The 21807-nt window shown below is 55.1% G+C and overlaps 1 protein-coding gene across 3 annotated transcripts; it reads left to right on the top strand.

Moving 5' to 3' along the window:
- Cdc42bpg (CDC42 binding protein kinase gamma) lies at window positions 1–19852 on the top strand. 3 transcript variants are annotated; one of them, XM_041661275.1, is made up of 37 exons: window positions 1–259; window positions 2514–2605; window positions 2688–2771; window positions 3123–3218; window positions 3517–3665; window positions 4017–4110; window positions 4230–4430; window positions 4532–4780; window positions 5172–5251; window positions 6532–6629; window positions 6728–6808; window positions 6976–7082; window positions 7172–7351; window positions 7584–7676; window positions 7797–7918; window positions 8003–8078; window positions 8306–8412; window positions 8489–8603; window positions 8926–9074; window positions 9150–9238; window positions 9530–9582; window positions 9675–9770; window positions 9864–9923; window positions 10175–10280; window positions 10525–10658; window positions 10740–10879; window positions 10974–11055; window positions 11711–11927; window positions 13866–13928; window positions 14048–14647; window positions 15513–15610; window positions 15684–15768; window positions 15882–16002; window positions 16103–16208; window positions 16414–16531; window positions 16647–16735; window positions 18730–19852. In XM_041661275.1, the coding sequence occupies exons 1-37, from the start codon at window positions 100–102 to the stop codon at window positions 18784–18786; spliced, it is 4647 nt and encodes a 1548-aa protein (XP_041517209.1). In that variant the 5' UTR covers window positions 1–99; the 3' UTR covers window positions 18787–19852. The 3 variants fall into 3 exon arrangements, with proteins under 3 accessions (XP_041517209.1, XP_041517208.1, XP_041517207.1); XM_041661274.1 differs by having other exon boundaries at window positions 9672–9770; window positions 16650–16735; XM_041661273.1 differs by having other exon boundaries at window positions 9672–9770.
- Window positions 19853–21807: the final 1955 nt, after the last annotated feature.

The raw sequence follows: 21807 nt of genomic DNA, 5'->3' as shown, positions 1-21807 counted from the left end.
GCGAGCCGCGGAACCACGGACGGACCGCCGGACGGACGGACCGCCGGGGCATGCAGGCGGCTTGGCTCTAGCCCGGGTTGCGGGGCTCCACCCGCAGCTATGGAGCAGCGATTGCGTGCGCTGGAGCAGCTGGTACGGGGCGAGGCCGGTGGCAGCCCGGGTCTCGACGGCCTCCTGGATCTGCTGCTGGGGCTGCACCACGAGCTCAGCAGCGCCTCCCTGCGGCGGGAGCGCAACGTGGCGCAGTTTCTGAGCTGGGGTGAGTGGTCTGGGGAGCACCTGGGAAGGGAGGCTGGGGGTTGCCAGCTGGAGCTCCACCTCCCCAGACTCTTCCCCAGGGATGGCACCCTCCAGAAACTTCCTCCTGAAGATACACTAACTCCTTACACTGTCTGTAACGCGTGCCGTCGGACTCCATAGCCTGCTCACTCACCTGCAAACTCCCAGACACAGGGACAGGTACACAATGTACACTACACACACACCCACACACTCATTCCTAGCTGCAGACCCCAGACATATGTTGCCAATACATATCCTCCACAACGGTCACCTACAGGATTCCTTGGTCACACGTCACACTTCATGCCCCACCCAGAACACACATTCAGGTGGACGCCCGTTTTGTGTCACATAAACACAGACTTTCTCAATCTCCTTCGTTCTTCGAGAGATTGGCACTTTGCTCTGGGACCCCTCTCACACTCACAGATCCTCATACTTCACCTTACAGACAAGTCTCCTCCCCCCAGTCCCGGACTGAGGACCAACTTTGTGGGATTCGGGGCCTTCCTCATTGGAAATGGATCTGCACCCTTTTCTATTTGACTCATCTGAATCCTTGGGAACGGATGACTAGGGTGACCCTAAACCCAGTGTGGATACTGGTGCCATTACAGGGGTTCCCTGGCCACACCTGGTCAGGCTTTGAGGGGGAAGGCATAGGAATTAAACCTGGAGGGTGGGGTGTTTGCCTAGTAGGTGATTAGCGTTCCTAGCACTCCTGAGCTGTGGGCAGGCACAAGGCTGGACCTGGTATGGTTAGGGGTCTACCATCCAGACTTGCCATTTCTGCACTCTTCCCCTGTTTCTCTGTGACTTTTGTCTGTTATGTATGTGTTTGAGTTGGCATCACCCCACCATGACACCCGTACCCCTCTGTGTGTGTGTGTATGTGTGTTTCTCCCTGCCTGCCTCTGGCACCTCTGCCTGGGACCCCAACATAGGGGACGTCTGTTGACATCTCCCGAGGTAACTCCAAGGCCAGGCGTGACTCATGCCTCTCCTGCCCCAACTTGTCCCTGCTCCTGCCCAGAGCCCCCACCCCCTCTGGCAAGACAAAAGGTACCAGGCATCTTGTCCAGAGGGTTGGATAGGCTTGGTTCTGGGCACCAGGTTTGGCCTGTGTGGCTAGTGGTCACCTCTGACAGCCCTACAAGGCTGGTAGCTGCTCCTCCAGTTCTGCGCGCAAACCTGGGAAGAGACAATTTCTGTAGTGAGGTTTCCAAACCGCCTCCGCTGTGGGGGTTCTGCCTGATAAACCTGTGGAGCAGCTCTCTGTCCCACCCACAGGCCCGCCCAGCTGCCAGGGAGTTTACCTCCTGGCAGGGGGAAACTGAGGCAAACACCAGACCATAGCTGACCCCCAGTCCTCGCTGATCACCCGTCTTTCTCAGTTCCCAAGACTCAGCACCCTCCCCCCTGGCCTAAGGCCACTCCAGTTCTGGGGAGAGCCTGGGAGTGGCTGGACATGGCCCTTGTGGAGTGTCGGGGGAGGGGGGACTGTGATGCAGTAGGAGGTTCCTGGCTGGGCAAAAGCCCCATCTGGAGAGGGAGGCAGGGCTCCAAGTGGCAGAGTTGTCAAGCCTGGAAGGAATCCTGTGTGCTCACGCCCTCAGGTGCTGGCACTGGGCACCAGGTGAAGGTTTTGGCCCTGTTTTCACGTCTTGTGAGTACCTGAGCACACTGGCCTCTGTTCCTGACCCAGGGGCCCCACTTGGGGAACACAAAGCCTGTCTTTCTGGAGCACTGCAAAGACTGTCCTCCCTGCCCTTAGAGGCTGCCCCAGCCCTTTCCTCCATCCAACCAGATTGCTCTGAGCCTACAGAGTCCCCCAGACCCAGGCCCACAGCTCCTGAATGGCAGAGAAGCCTTTCTGGGGACAAAGAATGCCACCTATCCAGTTTCCCAGCTAGGCTCTGGGCCGGCCTTGAAGGACCAAAGGCTGTGAACTAGGGACAGGAGCAGTATTCTCATTGTCTCTAGGGCCAGCCAGGATCAAGACCTTGGCTCGGGAGGACCACAAAATCCCTTTGTGCCTCAGATAGGGGTCACCTAGAGCCTGGAGGGAGGCAATCCTCTGAGGCAGCATCCGTGCCATGCTTGTTGATCATGACCAAAGAACCCTGGCTCTGGTCTGCCTCTTGGCCGGGCTGTCTCTGGGAAAATAATTCCTGTCCTAGTCTCATGGGAGATCCCAAGGAGGAGGCTCTGAGTCCACTCTGTCCCCTCAGCCAGCCCCTTTGTAAAAAGAGTGAAAGAGCTGCGCCTACAGAGAGATGACTTTGAGATCTTGAAGGTGATTGGCAGAGGGGCCTTTGGGGAGGTAAGTGAATGTCTTGGGGTGGGTGGGGAGGAGGGGCCTTGCACTTGGAATGGTCTAATCCAGTCCATGCTTGGTACCTCAGGTGGCTGTGGTTAGACAGAGGGATAGTGGCCAGATTTTCGCCATGAAGATGCTGCATAAGTGGGAGATGCTGAAGAGGGCTGAGGTCAGTTTGGGGTCAGGTGCATCCTGCAAATGGGTAGGGGAAGGTGTTTGTGCTGCCAGAAGAAGAGACAGGGCACAGGATGCCACTCTAAATAGTCACCTGTCTCCTACCCGTCACAGTAAACTTTACTTAAGATGAAGTGGGATGAGTTCTCATCTTTTTATGGAAACACTGAGGCCCACCACCAGAAAGCCAGGGCTCGGATTCATCCAGAGCCAGCCCAGCCTGGGTTGAGCAGAGCTGTTCCTTTGATCAGAGCCTCTGGGCTTTTGAGACCATTCCCTGGGCTGGAGAAGGGTGAGTTCCCGGGAGCTGATCCCATTCTACCGCTGCTTTCCAAACCTGCTTCAGACGGCCTGTTTCCGGGAGGAGCGAGATGTTCTGGTGAAGGGAGACAGCCGCTGGGTGACAGCTCTGCACTATGCCTTCCAAGATGAGGAGTACCTGGTGAGGATCCCTGAGAAGTGGAGACCTGCCTGTCTCACCGTTCCGTGCCTAGAGCCTCCTTCCTTAGCAAAATGGCCACTGGCCGCCTTGAGAAGTACTTTAATCCCAGCACTTGGGAGGAAGAGGCAGGCCAATCTCTGTGAGTTCAAGGCCAGCCTGGTTTACACAGAGAATTTCAGACAGCCAGAGCTAGAGACATTGCTCAGCCTTGTCTTCCCAGAACCCCCAAGACACACCGTGAGGTCGACAGGTGTCCCTATTCTGAGTCTGACTCTTGGCTCTACCCATTGCCTTCCAGTACCTGGTGATGGACTACTACGCTGGCGGGGACCTCCTCACACTGCTGAGCCGCTTTGAGGACCGCCTCCCACCTGAGCTGGCCCAGTTCTATCTGGCTGAGATGGTGCTGGCTATCCACTCACTGCACCAGCTGGGCTATGTCCACAGGTGGGACCCCAACCTCTGTCACCTCCCAATCTTCCTCCCAAAAGCTATTGGTAGGGCTTGCCAGCATCCCTATCTTACAGTTGAGCAAGTCCCTCCCAGTTCCTGGTGGCAGAGGAGTGGGGACATCTGACTCCAGCATTCCCTACAGTGCACTTTACAGCCCCTAGAATCAGCACCATGGACCTTTTCCTTCAGTCTGGCTGCCCTTTTCTTCCTTGGCACCTGCCTTCAGGAACTCCCACACGCACACGTGCACACACAGGTGTGAGCATGCATATAGGCAGGTGTGTACCTGAGCACACGTCTAAACATATGCACACACATTAAGCCCTTCACCCTCCCACCTCCCAGGGATGTCAAGCCTGACAACGTCCTGCTTGACATGAATGGCCACATACGCTTGGCAGACTTTGGCTCCTGCCTGCGTCTCAACAACAACGGCATGGTAAGGAGCTGAGGACAGCGGGCCAAGTGCAGGGGCATTGGGTTCCAATAGGGGGTACATGGAGAGTGGGGCGCCTGGCCCAGTCCCGTGGCCTCATGGCACCAATACCCTCGCCACAGGTAGACTCATCAGTTGCAGTGGGGACCCCAGACTACATCTCTCCTGAGATCCTACAGGCCATGGAGGAGGGCAAGGGCCACTATGGCCCACAGTGTGACTGGTGGTCACTGGGAGTCTGTGCCTATGAGCTGCTCTTTGGGGAAACACCGTTTTATGCTGAATCTCTGGTAGAGACCTACGGCAAGATCATGAACCACGAGGTTAGACTGCCTGGCCTTGGTACCTCCACACTGTATGATTGTAGGTAACGTTAGACCAAGGTGGACTTCCAGCCTGACCTGCCCTCTTCTGTGACCCGCAGGACCACCTCCAGTTCCCCTCTGACGTACCTGATGTGCCTGCCAGTGCCCAGGACCTGATCCGACAGCTGCTGTGCCGCCAGGAGGAGCGGCTTGGTCGTGGTGGACTGGATGACTTCCGGAACCACCCTTTCTTTGAAGGTGTGGATTGGGAGAGGCTTGCCACCAGCACAGCTCCCTACATCCCCGAGCTTCGTGGGCCTGTGGACACCTCTAACTTTGATGTCGATGATGATACCCTCAACCATCCAGTGAGTGCCATGTCTCCATCAGAGCTTTGGCTTGACCTGACCTTTGAGAACCTATTCCATATGTTCCCTGCAACAGTGGAAGGGCTGGGGTGAGGCCTTTGAACCCCTGGGGCTCTTGAAAGTTGTAGCTCGCTTTAGCTGGCTCATCTGCGTGGCGGATGGTAGCAACTGAAAGCTCTTTGCCCTAGCTGTTTGGAAGAAAACTCCTCGCAGCCTCTAGGAGACCTTGTTTTGCAAAACCTGATGGGGATTGTGGCCCCTTTTTGGGGGGCCGGGGAGGGGGAGCAGGCCGTGTTAATCCCCAGGTACACACCCGAGTAAGTGCCCAGTTCGGGAGGCTCTTCTGGTTCTCACTTGTCTGTGACTCTGACTCCCCTTCCCTCTCCTGTAGGAGACGCTGCCACCACCCTCCCATGGGGCCTTCTCAGGCCACCACCTGCCCTTTGTAGGCTTCACCTATACCTCAGGCAGGTGAGTCTGGTCCTCACACCTGCTGGGCGGCTGGGAGCGCCTGTAGCTTATCAGAGCCCTGAGGGAAGGGACAAACTGGCTTCAGCACGCAACTGGCACTGCTTAGTCTCGGGGTCAGTCAAAGTCAGGGCTATGCCCCTGGGACAGACTGTTAAAATGGACTAGATTCACTGCCGAGGCTAGGAAGGGCCCTACTGTCCAGCCTCATCGACCTCTGTAAAATGGGTGGGAGCAGTACCCACTCTCATATCTTAGGTTGGCCTGAGAGCCAAGAGGGGCACAGGTAGAAGGAATGCCCTCAGCAGAGTTCCCCAGGCCGCTGGGTACTGGGTGTGGACCAAGGGCTCAGCTCACTAGTAGCTGCTTTTGAGAGCCCTTGTTAATATTTGTTTGTTTGATTGATATTCATGTATGCCTGTGGACATGATGCACGTGTGTGGACATGATGCACGTGTGTGGACATGTTGCACTGTGTGGACATGTTGCACTGTGTGGACATGATGCACGTGTGTGGACATGTTGCACTGTGTGGACATGATGCACGTGTGTGGACATGTTGCACTGTGTGGACATGATGCACGTGTGTGGACATAATGCACGTGTGTGGACATGATGCACGTGTGTGGACATGATGCACGTGTGTGGACATAATGCACGTGTGTGGACATGATGTACGTGTGTGGACATGATGTACGTGTGTGGACATGTTGCACTGTGTGGACATGATGCACGTGTGTGGACATGATGCACGCGTGTGGACATGATGTACTGCAATGCAGCTGTAGAGGGCAGACTTTCAGAAGTCAGGCCTCTCCCTCCACCTTGCGGTTCCCAAGGATGGAATCAGGTGGTCAGGCTTGGCAACAGGCACCCTTACCAGCTGAGACAGCTCGCTGGCCCCTGAAGAGCCCCTTTTTTTGAGATGGGATTTTTCTGTGTAGTCCGGGCTGTTCTGGAACTCACTCTGTAGACCAGGATGAACTCAAACTCAGAGTTATGCCTGCCTCTGCCTCCTGACTGCTGGGATTAAAGGTGTCACTACTGCCTGGCTCTGGCCTTGTGTTTTTCCATTTCCCTGTGGTGAGAAAACAGGCTCAGGTGTTGTCCCTTACCCAAGGTCACCTACCTGTTCAGGTCTCCCAAAGGCAGGGTGTGATCTAGTGCTTCTCTCCCCAGCACAGAGCCCAGGCCTGAGTCTGGAGTGATGTGTTGTTTCTTGGATGGATAGGTAATTGGTCCGTGAGGCTGGTCTTCTGCTAACCATCCCTGTTTCCTCTCAGCCCCAGTGAGGAAAAGCGTGCTGAGCTAGTGGCTGTCCCAGAGTGGAAGCTCCACCATGTGGAGCAGGAGAAGGTGGAGCTCAGCCAGAAGTGTCAAGGTAGAGAGGCATCTGGGCAAGGCTGAGACTGTCAGGCCAAGGTGAGGGGTAGCCTGCTGCAGGCCTGGCTACTCACCCTGCGGCCCTTCTCCTGCCAGAGGCGCTGAATGGCTCCTTACAGCCCCAGGAGCTGGTGCAGCTGCAGAAGGAAGTACAGATTCACCAGGGGAGACTGGCAGGTATCTTTCCTGTTCTTATAACAGCCTGGGCCTTTCTGGGTCCCAGCGCTGCCTCCTGTTCTGTGTATGCTGTGTGATGGGGGAACTTCTGTGAGATCCTGTGCATGGAATGCCTGACTGAGGTGGGGGTGGTCCTGTGTGCAAGTCTCAATGACTGTTCCTCACAGAGACACTGAGAGACAGCAAGGCCTCCTTCTCACAGACTGATGGCCTCCCTGCTGGGAGCCTAGGCACTACTACCCAACTACAGCGGGAGAAGGACCGCCTCCAGCAGGTGAGCACTAGGGGAGGTGGGGGTATGACTCAGGGCTTCACGCCTCTAGTGCCCTGGCTTGACCTTGTTCTTCTTGCCCTGGTCCTCAGGAGCTGACTGAAGTCCAGGCAGCATTGCAGGTGCAGGCTGCAGAACTGTGCCAGGCCCAGGACCGGCAGGAAGAATTCCTACAGAGGCTGTGGGAGGCCCAGGAGAAAGAGGCAGCCACAACCAGCCAGATCCAGGCCCTGAACTCTCAGCTGGAGGAAGCCTGGGTGGTCCGGAGAGAGGTTAGTAACCATAGTGGGAAGGGAGAGTAAGGATTTGGGTTTAAAATATTGGGAACCCCATGTCCCTTTGCACCCCTGTGTGTCTGACGTATGCTGAGCAGGGCCTAGTGGTGAGATGGGTACCTGGGGCACTTGTGTCCATTGTTGAATGAGACTGTAAGTCTTTGTCAAAATGACACAGAGGGAATTAAAGGGACAGGGTTAGCATTACCTTGCTGTTACTCCATTACAGCTGGAAGGCCAGGTGGCCACCCTGACTCAGGAGGTGACAAGGCTCCAGGGACAACATACACAAAGCCATGACAAGGATTCTTCCCAGGCCAAGGTATGGAGGTTTCTCCCCCTTGGCAAGAGAGACTCTCTCTTAGCCTGACTCTTCTTGGAGTCCCAGGGGTGGGCCATGGCTTCTTAAACCCCTACCTTGTCCCCTCTCCACATTGTCAAGACCATCCATGCAGCCCCTGAGACCAATGGCATGGGATCAGCTGAGCGTCAGTCTCAAGAGGCCCAACTCAGGAAGGAGGTGGCTGCTCTCAGGGCGCAGCTGGAGCATGCCTGCAGCCAGGGGTGAGCACATGGCGGGAGCAGCCAGGAGAGGACAGGGCAGCACTGGGCTGGGCGTCAACTCCATCTCTTTGGCCTTCTCCCCAGGATCAGTGTTGGGAAAGAGGAGGCTCTGTGCCAACTGCAGGAAGAAAACCAGCGGCTGAGCCGGGAGCAGGCACGGGTGAGCAGGGTGGACAGGCCAGGGGCAGGCTGGGTGCCAGCAGGATCAGGGAAGAGCTCCAGGGTCCCAGCTGCTGGGCACATTGTGGCTCATGGGAAGCATGTAGGGAAATGTGGCTTAGACTGGTGGGTGATGTGTGGGGAGACTGGCAGGGGCTGGGCAGTTGGTCTACAGCCGGGCCGGCAAGGGCCCCTGGGGACTGAGCCCACTTCCCTCTGCGGCCTCAGCTGGCAGAAGAGCTGGAGCTGGAGCTGCAGAGCAAACAGCGGTTGGAGGGTGAACGGCGGGAGACTGAGAGCAATTGGGAGGCCCAGATCGCTGACATCCTTAGCTGGTGGGTGCTGTGGGGCTGGGTGGGACTGGGCATGGCTGCGGACCCAGACCGTGACATACAGTCCATTCCCATTCAGGGTGAATGATGAGAAAGTCTCAAGAGGCTACCTACAGGCCCTGGCTACTAAGATGGCTGAGGAGCTGGAGTCCTTGCGAAATGTGGGCACCCAAACACTCCCTACCCGGCCGCTGGTGAGCCCGATGCACAAGAGCCGTAGCATATGTGTATGTGTGGAGGTCATAAGACAGATTGTGGGGTTGGTTCTCTCTTCCTACCATGTCAGCCCCAGGGATTGAACTTAAGTTGTCAGTCTTGGAAGCACCCTTTTGCCTGCTGAGCCACCTTGTCAGCCCCCAAGTTCAAGGTTTATGCTGACGGTTGAGGACGGGAAGAGTGGGTGGGGTCTTTGGGTCTGGCCAAGTGGCCTGGACAGCCGTATGCTCTAGTGGAAGGGAGGGAGTCTCAAGCTGCTAGTCCCAGAGAACATCATATGGAGATGTCCTTGGCTGTCAGGACCACCAGTGGAAGGCACGGAGGCTGCAGAAGATGGAGGCCTCAGCCCGGCTGGAGCTTCAGTCAGCACTGGAAGCTGAGATCCGGGCCAAGCAGGGTCTGCAGGAGCGGCTGACACAGGTGCAGGAAGCCCAGCTGCAGGCGGAACGGTGAGGTCATGGGCAGATCCTAGAGGAGCGGGCTCCATGCAGGGGCCTATGGTGAGCATTGCCCTCCTCTCCCAGCCGCCTACAGGAGGCTGAGAAGCAAAGCCAGGCCCTGCAGCAAGAGGTGGCTGAGCTACGGGAAGAACTTCGAGCTCGTGGGCCAGGGGGTGAGTGCCCATTGCCTGCCTACTCTGGAGCCAGTCCCCACCAGTCTCATGAATGCCAGGGAGCTCCCATGACAGTGGTGCCCATATGAGGGAAATCTGTCCTTCCCACACATCGCTGTCGACACCAGTATCTGTCACTCAGTACGTAATGAGCACTGTGTGTGCCAGACTCCCCCAAGCCCCACCTGTGGACATTTATGTATCTCCCTGAGATGGAAACTGAGGTCCACCCCCACCCCTGGTTCCTAAGCTTAGGACAACAACCTCAGTTATTTGTACGCTTGTCTACAGATGCCAAGTCCTCCACCTCTCTCATCCCTCTCCTGTCCTTCTGGAACACGGAGGTAAGAACCATGTAGAGGGGCACATGAGTGAGGAGTCCTGGTGAGGAGCATGGTGGCCCTAACATCCTTCCATCCTCGCTCATCCTCAGAAGGATTCTGCCAAGGACCCCGGCAATTTAGGGGAGGCCCCAAGGTCTGGAGCAGAAGCAGAGCTGAGGCCAGAGGGCCGGCGCAGTCTGCGCATGGGGGTGAGAACATCCCCCATGGGGTGGAGATCCGGTGGGGTGGGCTCTGGCCCATTCCCTTCTCAGTCGCTCACTTACCCAACTCACTTCCTTCAGACTGTGTTCCCCAGAGTGCCTGCTGCCACCACGACCCCTGCAGAAGGTCCCCCTGCTAAGGTCAGTGGCCAGGGAGCAGGAGAGGGTGGGGCATTCAGCCCTTCCCCCAAATCCCTCTGGGATACCCTCACCCTTCCACTGCCCCTGCAGGCCATGTCTAGGGTGATGGTGCTGGTTTTCTGACAAGGCGCATAGGTGCTCAGAGTTGGCATGGCCACCTGGCTCAGCCTCTTGGCTATCTACCTTTTGGGATGGAGCATGGGTGCTCAGAGGCCCTGGCAGGAATGGTGACAGCATGTACCCCTTCACAGCCCGGCTCACACATGCTGCGTCCCCGGAGTTTCCCATCCCCTACCAAGTGTCTCCGCTGTACCTCGCTGATGCTGGGCCTGGGCCGCCAGGGCCTCAGCTGTGACTGTAAGAACCCTTCTCCTTCAGGATCTCCTTTATACCACAGCCCCCAGTGACACACCCAGACTGTTCCTCAACCCAGCAGCATCCACACCTCTGAGTTACCTGTCCCCTACTCCTTTCTCACTTGATGGCAATGGGTGACAATTCAGGTGTCATTGTCCCTGAGGGAACTGTCTAGAAGGCTCAGGGCCTTGTTCTGGGCTGCCTGACCTGCTTCATCCTGCCACAACTCTCCATTTCCCTACAGCCTGTGGCTACTTCTGTCATTCAGCCTGTGCTCCACAGGCCCCACCCTGCCCTGTGCCCCCTGAACTCCTCCGCACAGCCCTGGGAGTGCACCCCGAAACAGGCACAGGCACTGCCTATGAGGGCTTCCTTTCGGTGAGCTATGGCTGAGGGCTGAGGAGGATGGGCATGGGAGCCAAGGACCTGTGCAGCCCTCCATGCCTGTCTCCCCACTAGGTGCCACGACCGTCAGGTGTTCGCCGGGGCTGGCAGCGCGTGTACGCTGCTCTCAGTGACTCCCGCCTGCTGCTGTTTGATGTCCCTGACCCTCGGGGAAGCCTGGCCAGTGGGGTCCTCCTGCAGGCCTTAGATCTGAGGTCGGTGGCAGGCAGGAACACGGGACACGTCACAGGTGGTGAGGGACTCATTCAGGGACAGTACAATCTTACCTGTATTCTTTGTTCCTCCCAGGGATCCCCAGTTCTCAGCTACCCCTGTCTTGGCCTCAGATGTCATTCATGCCCAATCCAAGGACCTGCCACGCATCTTTAGGGTGAGTGCACAGGACAGGATAGGCCCAACCTCCACCTCTTTCCCATGCTGGCCCTGTCTTGGTCACTGCTGCATCTCAACACTGTCCCTCTGCCAGCCACCTCACCTCCACATGCCATCATGAGCTTGCCACACAGCAATCAGTCTACGTCCAGCTTGGTTTAAGGCCCTTGAATGGCTGTCTGGTACCTTCGGGAGACTCTCAAGCAATCCTTTGAGCTACCGCACATCTGAGCCTGCAGACTTTCTCAGTCTTCACCCCTGAGTCCCGACCTGCCCTAGTCATACCTGTTCTTTCCAGTTCCCAGAGTGCCTTGCATTTATGTATAACTCCTCCTTGGTCTCCTTCCTCTACACAGAGTTACCAGCACCTTCCATGCCCAGTCCCCTGGAGCCAGGTTCTCTAACACCCTGGGCAGTTATCCTTCATCTCTAGCCTGCTTTAGGATTCTGCTCTGCATCCCCACAGTGCTTATCTTTCCCGTTAATGTGCCTGTCACTGGGTTCTGAAATTATCAGTGCACTTATCTGGTACTCTGTCTGGCTTACTCCCTGCCGAGCACTACAACCAGCTAACAAACATCAGTAGGGGAAGGAGGGAAGGATAGATGGATGGGTCTTGGTCATAGCCCTCCAGCCTGACTCCCTCTCTGCAGGTGACAGCCTCCCAGCTGACAGTGCCACCAACCACGTGTACTGTGCTGCTGCTGGCAGAGAATGAGGGCGAGAGGGAGCGCTGGCTTCAGGTGCTGGGTGAGCTGCAGCGGCTGCTACTGGATGCACGCCCAAGGCCCCGGCCAGTGTACACCCTCAAGGAGGCCTATGACAACGGATTGCCACTGCTGCCTCATACGCTCTGCGCTGCTGTCATTGGTAAGTCTTGCAATGAAGGACTGTCACTTCGGGAAAGTTCAGGCTAGTAGGGAGGCACTAGCCTAGGCCTGTCCCAGATGCAGAGCCGTTCAGCCCTCCGTGTTTTTGTGTGATGAGCCATGGGTCATGGGCTACACAGCCTGGCTTCTCACTGCTTCATTTCTGTAGGTTCTGGTTCTCTCTTTTGTTGATATTGTTTTGTTGAGACAGGGTCTCTCTACACAGCCCTAGCTGGCCTTGAACTCACAGAGATTTGCTTGCCTTTGCCTCCAGGTGCTGGAGTTAAGATTAAAGGTGAGGACCATCATGCCCAGCTGGTTCTCCTTTTTCTAAGAGAATTTCAAATAAGTGGAAGGAACAGAAGTTTTAGGGAGAAACAGAGATGACCTGGGAGGCTGAGGCAAAAGGCTCCAGAGTTCAAAGTCAGCTTGAGCTGAGCTACATATGGAGATCTTAAAAAAATCAAAAACACCAGGCATGGGCCGGGCGATCATGGCGCACGCCTTTAATCCCAGCACTCGGGAGGCAGAGGCAGGCGGATCTCTGTGAGTTCGAGACCAGCCTGGTCTACAAAGCTAGTTCCAGGACAGGCTCCAAAGCCACAGAGAAACCCTGTCTCAAAAAACCAAAAAAAAAAAAAAAAAAAACAAAAACAAAAAAAACACCAGGCATGGCTTGGTGTGTGTATATAATCCCAGCACATGTAAGATCAAAGTGGAAGGGGTCAGGAGCTCAGGGTCATCCTTAGCTAATAAGTAGCTTAAAAAAAAAAAACAAATAACAACAAGAAAAAAGCTGGGTTGGAGAACTATCCCAGTGGTTAAAAGCACTGGCTGCTCCTCCAGAGGTCCTGGGTTCAATTCCCAGCACCCATTTGGGAGTTCACAGCCGTTCATAACTCCAGTTCCCGAGCATCCAGCACCACCTTCTGCTCTCCACTGGCACCAGGCCCACAAATGATGCACAGACATGCATGCATGCCAAACACACACACACGAAATAAAGTAATTCTTTACAAATTATATATGTATATTTGTATATGCACATACATACATACATACATATGTCTACACACATGTACACATACACAAAACAGCCCAGGTCAGTAGTAGTGCCTCTCACCCCTGTAAATGCAGCACTTGGGAGTGAAGCGGTAGCAGGAGGATGAGAAGTTCAGAGCCAGCCTCATTTACCTAGTGGGTTGAGTGTAGCCTGAACTATGTAAGGCCTTGTTTCAATAAAACCAAACCAGCAACCAAGTAGGAAGATTGCCCCCAATTCATGCCGACTTGGGCCAGTGACCTAGGGAGTTGTAGGCCTGGCTCGTGAAGTAAGACACCAGCTGCACAGAAACACAAATGAAGCTCCTTGTCTCGACTTTCTTCCTGGCAGCTGAGTGAACAGGAAGAGGGTGGGTGCTTGTTATAGGGTTCACTGAGTTTGGAGCGTGGGCCTCAAAAAGGGTCCTCCCTCCATAACTGATGATTGGGAAAGAGGCAGGAAGTAGAGGTCCCTGGCTTCCTCCTGCTACTGAGGCCCTGAGCCAGCTCCAGCTTGCAGGTTCTCCCATCAGGAGCTATAGCAGAGACTGTGGGTTCCCTGGGCCAGTCAGTAACCAGAGATGGGGGTGTTGGTAGAGCTGGGTGCTTGCTGGCACTTGCCCTCCCCTCTGTCATTTCTCCTCACAGCAGCTCTGTAAGAAAGGTGCTGTCCTGACTTTATAAAGGGGAGAGTGAGGTTTACCCAGATCCCACAGTCATGGTAGAGGGCCTCACCCTGACCTGTTACCAAGGCCCTTCCTCATTACAGCCAGTGTGAACTGTGAGCAAGAAGGGCACAAGGATGGGGGTGGGTGGACGGTGTGCGGGGTCCCCAGCTCTATTGCCTCAAGGTGTCACTGGACAAACTCTGACCTCTGACCTCTCTTCCTCTCTTCAGACAAAGAACGACTTGCCCTGGGCACTGAGGAGGGGCTGTTTGTGATTCATCTTCATAGCAATGGTACGACTGGCAGAACTAGGGTGGGTGTGGGCCTGGGCAGGGCCAGCCCCGGGGTACCCCTGACTATGGGCACCTGCTACTTCTCACCCCCATGCTCCTCTCTCCCACCAACTTCACAGACATCTTCCAGGTGGGGGACTGCCGCAAGGTGCAGCGGTTGACCGTGAGCTCTGCTGCTGGCCTGCTGGTCGTGCTCTGTGGCCGTGGGCCCAGTGTGCGCCTCTTCGCCCTGGCTGAACTGGAGAACGCGGAGGTGGCAGGTGCCAAAATCCCTGAATCCCGAGGTTGCCAGGCTTTGGCAGCTGGGCGCATCCTGCAGGCCCGGACCCCAGTGCTCTGTGTGGCAGTCAAACGCCAAGTGCTCTGTTACCAGCTCGGCCCAGGCCCGGGGCCCTGGCAGCGCCGAATTCGAGAGCTACAAGTGCCAGCCCCAGTGCAGAGCCTGGGGTTGCTGGGTGATCGGCTCTGTGTGGGTGCCGCTGGTACCTTCGCTCTTTACCCACTGCTCAATGAGGCTGCACCTTTAGCGCTGGGGACTGGCCTGGTGCCCGAGGAGCTGCCCGCATCCCGCGGGGGCCTGGGTGAGGCGCTGGGTGCCGTAGAGCTCAGCCTCAGCGAACTCCTGCTGCTCTTTGCCACCGCTGGTGTCTACGTGGATGGTGCTGGCCGCAAGTCACGAAGTCACGAGCTCCTGTGGCCAGCAGCACCTACTGGCTGGGGTAAGGCCGGTAGAGAACCCAGCAGGGTGGGGCCAGGCACTGGAGGTCCTGCCACCCCTTCTGTCCTGAGTGGCTTGCCTAGGGACCTCCCTGTTTTTAGCTTTTGCCTTTATTCTTCCTGGCTTCATTTTCTACCTGGCCAACTTCAACAGCCCGGGCCTGGAGCAGTTCTGCCATTCCATAAGTGACGTTGTGATTGCTGCCATCGTCAGGATGCCTTTGCTTTCCTCCCCTCTCCCATTACTGCTCCCTGGCTTCTCTTCTCAGGCCACCTCTCGGCTGGGTTCAGACCTCTGTTCTGGGTCTTGTCTTCCTTCGTGACTGTTTCTGTGCACTGCGGCCTGTAGAACAGGCTAGGGTTGGCTCCTTCACCCAGCGCCAGCCTGGGCAGGCACGCCCTGGGGGCTGTGCTTGTTGAGAAGAGATGACTGGAGCGGAGCGTGCCTGGTGTGGTCACTCGGCGCTCACTGGGTGGAGGCGAGAGAGGGGGACTGTCCTTTATGAGCAAAGGCTGTTGTGTGAGGCCTGGGCTTGAGTGCCCCAGACTGCCACTGGCCATGGCCTGCCTTCCTCACAGGCTGTACGACCTTGACCATTGCTCTGCTCTGAGATTTCAATGACCTCATCTGTAGTGTCCCAGATCCAGGTGATTGTAGTACCTGCTCCTGCTTGGAGCTGCTGGAGACTTAAAGGACAGACATGCCAAGCGCCTTGAGCTGTGTGGGCATGTAGTGAGTGCTGGCTATTATCTCATCTGTAGGGCTGGGTGAGGCCGGCCTCCCTGTGGGACAGAGGGGACAGGCTCTGAGAGGTGCCTGGCTTGCCTGTGGCTGCACAGTACACGCAGGCTGTTTCTCACCTGCAGGTTACACAGCGCCCTACCTAACAGTGTTCAGTGAAAACTCCGTTGATGTGTTCGATGTGAGGAGAGCGGAATGGGTACAGACTGTGCCGCTCAAGAAGGTGAAGGTGTCCCCTCAACACGGGTGGCATGGGGGTGCGTACCGTGGCCTGACCTCTGTGCTTTCTGCCTCAGGTAAGACCCCTGAATCCAGAAGGCTCCTTGTTCCTCTATGGTACCGAGAAGGTCCGCCTGACCTACCTCAGGAACCCATTGGCAGGTGAGGAAGTGTGTGCTTATTTACATCTTGCGTTCACCTGTGCACAAGTGTGAGCTCGTGCACCACTTGGCTGGGACTTGTGAACCTCTCCCCAGCTCCCTGATTTTCCACAGAGAAGGACGAGTTTGACATTCCCGACCTCACTGACAACAGCCGGCGCCAGCTGTTCCGCACCAAGAGCAAGCGTCGCTTCTTCTTCCGAGTGTCTGATGAACTGCGACAGCAGCAGCGCAGGTGCGCATGTGTGGGTGCTGTGGCTGCTGGGCGGAGCTTTCTGCCCATAGGGGCGGGGCGAGACTTGCTGCCCTGCTCTTTACACCCCCTCTGCCTTCAGGGAGATGCTGAAGGACCCTTTTGTGCGCTCCAAGTTCATCTCACCACCCACCAACTTCAACCACCTGGTACACGTGGGCCCTACAGACGGGAGGCCTAGCGCCAGGGTGAGTCCTCCAGAGCCAATCACAAACCTTCCCGTAGTGGTTGAGCCAATCACAGGCTTCTGTTGATTGCTTGGCTGCTGAGGCAGGTGACTCATCTCTCTGATACCCGGACCTCAATGCATCCCTGCCAGAAGCTGAGTTCCCATGGCCTGTGCTTCCTGGTCCCAGCCCCTCAGCACTCTCCCCTGACACTGTTCTCTTCCAGGAACAAAAGAGCAGAGGTGCTCGCAGCTCTGGACCGCAGCGGCCGCACAGCTTCTCAGAGGCATTGCGACGCCCAGCATCCATGGGTGGTGATGGCCTCGCTGGAGGGACAGACCCCAGTAAGGGCATCTTTACAGCGTCCAGTGCTTGCATGCCTCCTCCAGGTTATCACTCCTTCAGAGCCCTTAAATCTAACCCAGGCTTTTTATCCTCCCATCCCCTTACCCCTTCCAGTAGTGAAGAGGAAACCTTGGACATCTCTGTCCAGCGAATCAGTGTCCTGCCCCCAGGGGTCCCTGAGTCCTACAGCATCCCTGATACAGGTGAGCCAGTGGGTAGAACTTTCCCACCCCCACTCAAAATTCTGACACTTTGGCCAAGCTCTGCATTGGGACAGGAAAGCAGAGACCCACCTGAGCACATAAGGCCTGCAGAATTCTTACCTCAGCCCCTGGAGACTCATGGACCCATCTGCAACTCTGGCTCTCCAAGCCCTAGCTGTGTGCTCCCTATCAAGGCCAATCCCTCTGAGCTTGTCCCATCTGCAAAATGAAGATATCACTGTGGCCCCTGTGTGAGGTGATGGTGTCTGCATAGTGCCAGATGCATGGGAGGAGGGCCCCATAGCAGCAGCTCTTGAGATGGCGAGAGTGCGGATGTATACATGCAACACCACATATGGAGTCAGGACAGCTTCCAAGAGCTGGGTCTGTCTTCCGCCTGTTTCTGCCCTGTGTACTCCAGGCTGGTTGGTGCAAAGCTTCCAGCTGATACCCTGTCTGTTTCCCATCTCACTGTGGGCGGGCTGGGATTACAGGTGTATGCCTCTATCTGGCTTTTTACCTTGGTTCTGGAGTGCAAACTTAGGTCATCAGGTTGCGCGGCAGTCATTTTTATCTGCTCGACCATTCCTTCCTACTGAGCCATTTCTAAAGCCCTGGGGATGGATGGATATATATATATATATATATATATATATATATATGTTTTTTTTTAATTTTTTGTCAGTGCTAGAGGTCAAAATAGAATCTTGTACATATCTGCTCTTATACATATCTGCTCTGTACATATCTGTTCTTGTACATACCTGCTCTTGTACATATCTGTTCTTGTACATATCTGCTCTGTACATATCTGCTCTGTACATATCTGCTCTGTACATATCTGCTCTGTACATATCTGCTAAGCAAACACTTTGACATTGGACTATATTGTTTTGGGGGGCCGGTTTGAGACAGGGTCTCTCTATTTAGTTCTGGCTGTCCTCTCTATTTAGAACTGGCTATGTAGACCAGGCTGGCTTTGAATTAAAAAAGATCCTCCTGTTTCTGCTGGGATTAAAGGCACTCCTAACTGCCACACCTAACCTGAGCTACATTCTTAACAGAGACCCAGCCAAAAGATGGGGAAGAAATCATATGGAAACACTCTGTTTTGTGTGGGGTCAGAAAAGGCTGAGAGGACCTGGGGAGGCCCCACTGGCCCCCCCATCCACACCTCCTAACTGCCCCTGTCCCCCCAGGCCCCACTGGCCCCCCACCCACACCTCCTAACTGCCCCTGTCCCCCCCAGGCCCCACTGGCCCCCCACCCACACCTCCTAACTGCCCCTGTCCCCCCCAGGCCCCACTGGCCCCCCATCCACACCTCCTAACTGCCCCTGTCCCCCCAGGCCCCACTGGCCCCCACCCATACCTCCTAACTGCCCCTGTCCCCCCAGGCCCCATTGGCCCCCCACCCACACCTCCTAACTGCCCCTGTTCCCCCATGCTCCAGTCATACAAAGCCTCTTAACCCCAACCTGCATTTCTTCATGCATTCAGTTTTTAATCGCTGCTGTTCCACTCCTTTTAATGCTTTTCCTGCCTTCAGTGCCCAGGCTGCCCACCACTGTCACCCTCACTGTCTTGGCCACATGGTCAGGTGTCACTGCCACCAGCATCCCCTCTACCCATTTGACTCCTATGCTGTGGCCAGGCAGACTGCCTGCCTGCCTTCTCTCCCCTTTTAAAAAGGGTCTCATGTAGCTCAGGCTAGCATTGAACTCATGATTCTCCTGCCTCCCCCTTCTGAGTGTAGGATTTAGGAGAGTTTGCGCTGTGATTTTTCTTCCATGCTATACTTACTTGTTCAGCTGTGGGAGCCCTGGTGGCTGGGTAGTTTCCTGTTCTGCCTGGAGTAAAGCATGTTTCTGAGTGAGTGTGAAGTGGAATGGATGAACACCCACACCAAGTGTAGGGTCCTTCGAGACCTCTGGGAGGCACTGGCAAAGAGTCCCCTGTTCTTCTTCCTGTCTGACTTCCTGTTATTCCCTCCAGGTCTCAGAGCGGCCCCGAAGTCTCCCTCCAGACCCCAAGTCAGAGAGCACCCCCTGATGCCCTCTGGCAGTGCCCACCCCAGTCCCAAGACAGAAGGAGTGAGGAAGCAAAGAGCTTGTGGGATGCCATACTCCGGCTGGTCCCGGGACATGTTGAAATTCAGACTCAGGGAGAGTCTGGGTAGAGGGCTAAGAGTAAGAGGTGCCTGGGTCCCCAGGAATAGGGTCTGACTCCTTGCCCTCATCCTTCCCTTTTCCTGGGCTTCCCACACAGGCCTACATTGGCCTCTTGGAGTGCCATGGCTCTGATGCCCGGAAATGATTGTGCCAAAGCTGTGCTTCAAAGGGCCAAGCCCTGGGAAGCTGGTAGGAGTCAGTATGAGGAGTGGGGAGGGACAGGTCCTTGGTGTCTTGTCTACATAGCCTGGCCCCAGCTGAGACCAGGATGGAGCATGCCAAGGTCTCTGCTCAGGGTCGCGCTGGGAATACAGCTCTGATAAGAGGGAAAGGATAGAAAAGAAGAAGGGATGGTGCAGGTGAAAGAGGTGAGAGACAGGTGAGGAAAGGAAGCAGAAGAGGAAGGGATGCCATCAGGAGAGCCATACTCAGCTAAGGAGGGAGGAGGACAAAATGGTGATGAAGAGGAGGATGGTGGAGAGACAGGAGGTGCTAGGAGGGCAAGCGAGCAAGGGGAAAACCAGACCCAGAAACTTTTCTCTGGGGAGGGGCTTAGGACTGAGAGCAGGAGTATTGCCAGCTAATCTGTCCAGGGAAGAATGGTTCCTAGGCAGGGAGGGGATGGGAGGGTATTTATAAGGGCTTCTCGGTGGGAGATGGACACCCTTCGGGGGCCACTGAATATCTCCAGGCACACTTAGGTCCCTCCCAGCAAGGAGGGTCCTGTTTTGGAAGCTTCAACCAAGTGTATTAGGGGGACATGGGGGCATTTTATTATTGATTACAGTCATTATTATTGTTATTATATTGCTATTTTTATTAAACCTCACCCTGCTACAGTGTGGGGAATAAAATAAGTATTTATCTCCTTAAATGGCACATTCCTGGGAGGGATGGACCCTGATGCTCTGAGATGCAGCAAGAAACCAATAAACCCAACTTTGTAAGCGCTAGCCTCCCCATCTGGGTTTGTCTTGCTGTGTAAACATGGGAGTGGGAGGTAGGAAGAGACGGGGACCATGAACAATTAAAAGCTGGCCTGTGTGTGTGTGCATGCTCTCAAGAAGACTGGGACAACGTGGGCGGTTCTTCAGGAGCTGTGAAGCTTGGGTGGTGTGTCGGTTTTTTTTTTTTTTTTTTTTTTTTTTTTTGGTTTTTTCGAGACAGGGTTTCTCTGTGGCTTTGGAGCCTGTCCTGGAACTAGCTCTGTAGACCAGGCTGGTCTCGAACTCACAGAGATCCACCTGCCTCTGCCTCCCGAGTGCTGGGATTAAAGGCGTGCGCCACCACCGCCCGGCGGTGTGTCGGTTTTTGTTGTTGTTTGGTTGTTTATATTTTTTGTTTGTTTTTCAAGACAGGGTTTCTTTGTGTAGCCTTGGCTCTAAAGACTAAGCTGGCTTTGAACTCACAGAGATCCACCTGCTCCTGCCTCCTAAATACTGGGATTGAAGACCTGTGCCACCAGCGCCTGGCTGCATGTCTTTATTTTTGAGACAGGGTCTTACCTATGTATCTTTAGTGGCTACCCTGGAACTCACTATGTAGAACAGGGTCACCTTAAAAAGACTGAGCTACACCTGCCTCTGACTCCCAAGTGTTGGGATTAAACATGTGTGCAAAACACCTAGCCATGTTAGGTTTCAAGGTGGGATCTCTCCCTGTCCTGGAGTTGTGGCTGGTCTGCCAAAGTGCCCCGGGAACCTGAAGAGGTGGGATTGTGAGATGTGCCACCATGCCCAGCTGTCTCATCTGTGTTCTGGAAATGAGGCAGGTTCTCAGGCTTGCACAGAAGCATTTTACCAACTGAGCTGTCTTCCCATACCCCTTGCCTGTGCCTTGAAGCCCCATCAGATGAGTGGGGCTGAGGAAATGGTTCATCGGTTAAGAACACTGGCTGCCCTTCCAGGAGATCTGGGTTCAATTCCAAGTACCTCAATGGTGGCTCACAAACATCCATAACTCCAGTTTCTAGGGATCTGTTACCCTCTTCTGACCTCCAGGAACCAGAAACGCACATGCTGCACTTACATACATGCAGACAAAACACCCATACACATAAAAATAAAGCTTTTAGAGCTGGAGAGATGACTCAGCAGTTAAGAGCACTGGCTGCTCTTCTAGAGGTTCTGAGTTCAGTTCCCAGCAACCACCCCAAGATCCTAGCAGACGGGGTTAGGGCTCCAGACTGTCCATTGGAAGACACAATGGACTGAGCAGTAGTGGCGCACGCCTTTAATCCCAGCACTCGGGAGGCAGAGGCAGGCGGATCTCTTTGAGTTTGAGCCCAGCCTGGTATACAAGAGCTAGTTCTGGGACAGGCACCAAAGCTACAGAGAAACTCTGTCTTTTTTTTTTTTTTTAATTTATTTATTTATTATGTATACAATATTCTGTCTGTATGCCTGAAGGCCAGAAGAGGGCGCCAGACCTCTTTACAGATGGTTGTGAGCCACCATGTGGTTGCTGGGAATTGAACTCAGGACCTTTGGAAGAGCAGGCAATGCTCTTAACCATTGAGCCATCTCTCCAGCCCCGAGAAATTCTGTCTTGAAAACCAAAAAGACATAGTGGTGCTACCTGACAGCTGTGGTCTGCCGAGCTGGAATGGAGGCCTAGAGGTAATTCTCTTTTTACTGTGTACCCACCCTTTCCCCTCCCACCTCCTGGGAGGCATCCCAGCATCAGTGGCCCCAACAGTTCAGGTTTGCAGTTGGCAGAAGGCAACTTTGAAGGCAGAATCTGCAGAGACTGTAGGAGTGGATCTAAGGCCTACTCAAGGCCTCTGCAGCCCAGTGTTCTCACACGGAATCCTCTGTGGAAGTGGGAAGGCCTCACAGGTATCTTGTTCTTAGCCAGGGTTTCCATGACTGGGCTGGACAGAGGAGGGTAAGGTCTGAACGCT

This window comes from Microtus oregoni, unplaced genomic scaffold (genome assembly GCF_018167655.1).
Source record: "Microtus oregoni isolate MIOR12 unplaced genomic scaffold, Mior012 000012F_ref0000307, whole genome shotgun sequence".
NCBI lineage: Eukaryota > Metazoa > Chordata > Mammalia > Rodentia > Cricetidae > Microtus > Microtus oregoni.
This window is presented reverse-complemented; position numbering and strand designations above follow the sequence as displayed.

Bases quoted from the DNA above. Each gene is read 5' to 3' on its own strand.
- Cdc42bpg (XM_041661273.1), top strand. From the start codon at position 100: ATGGAGCAGCGATTGCGTGCGCTGGAGCAGCTGGTACGGGGCGAGGCC. The intron at 9,075-9,149 runs GTGAGGTCATGG...CTCCTCTCCCAG, and splicing joins GCCCAGCTGCAGGCGGAACG to CCGCCTACAGGAGGCTGAGA. The intron at 11,056-11,710 runs GTGAGTGCACAG...CCCTCTCTGCAG, and splicing joins ACCTGCCACGCATCTTTAGG to GTGACAGCCTCCCAGCTGAC.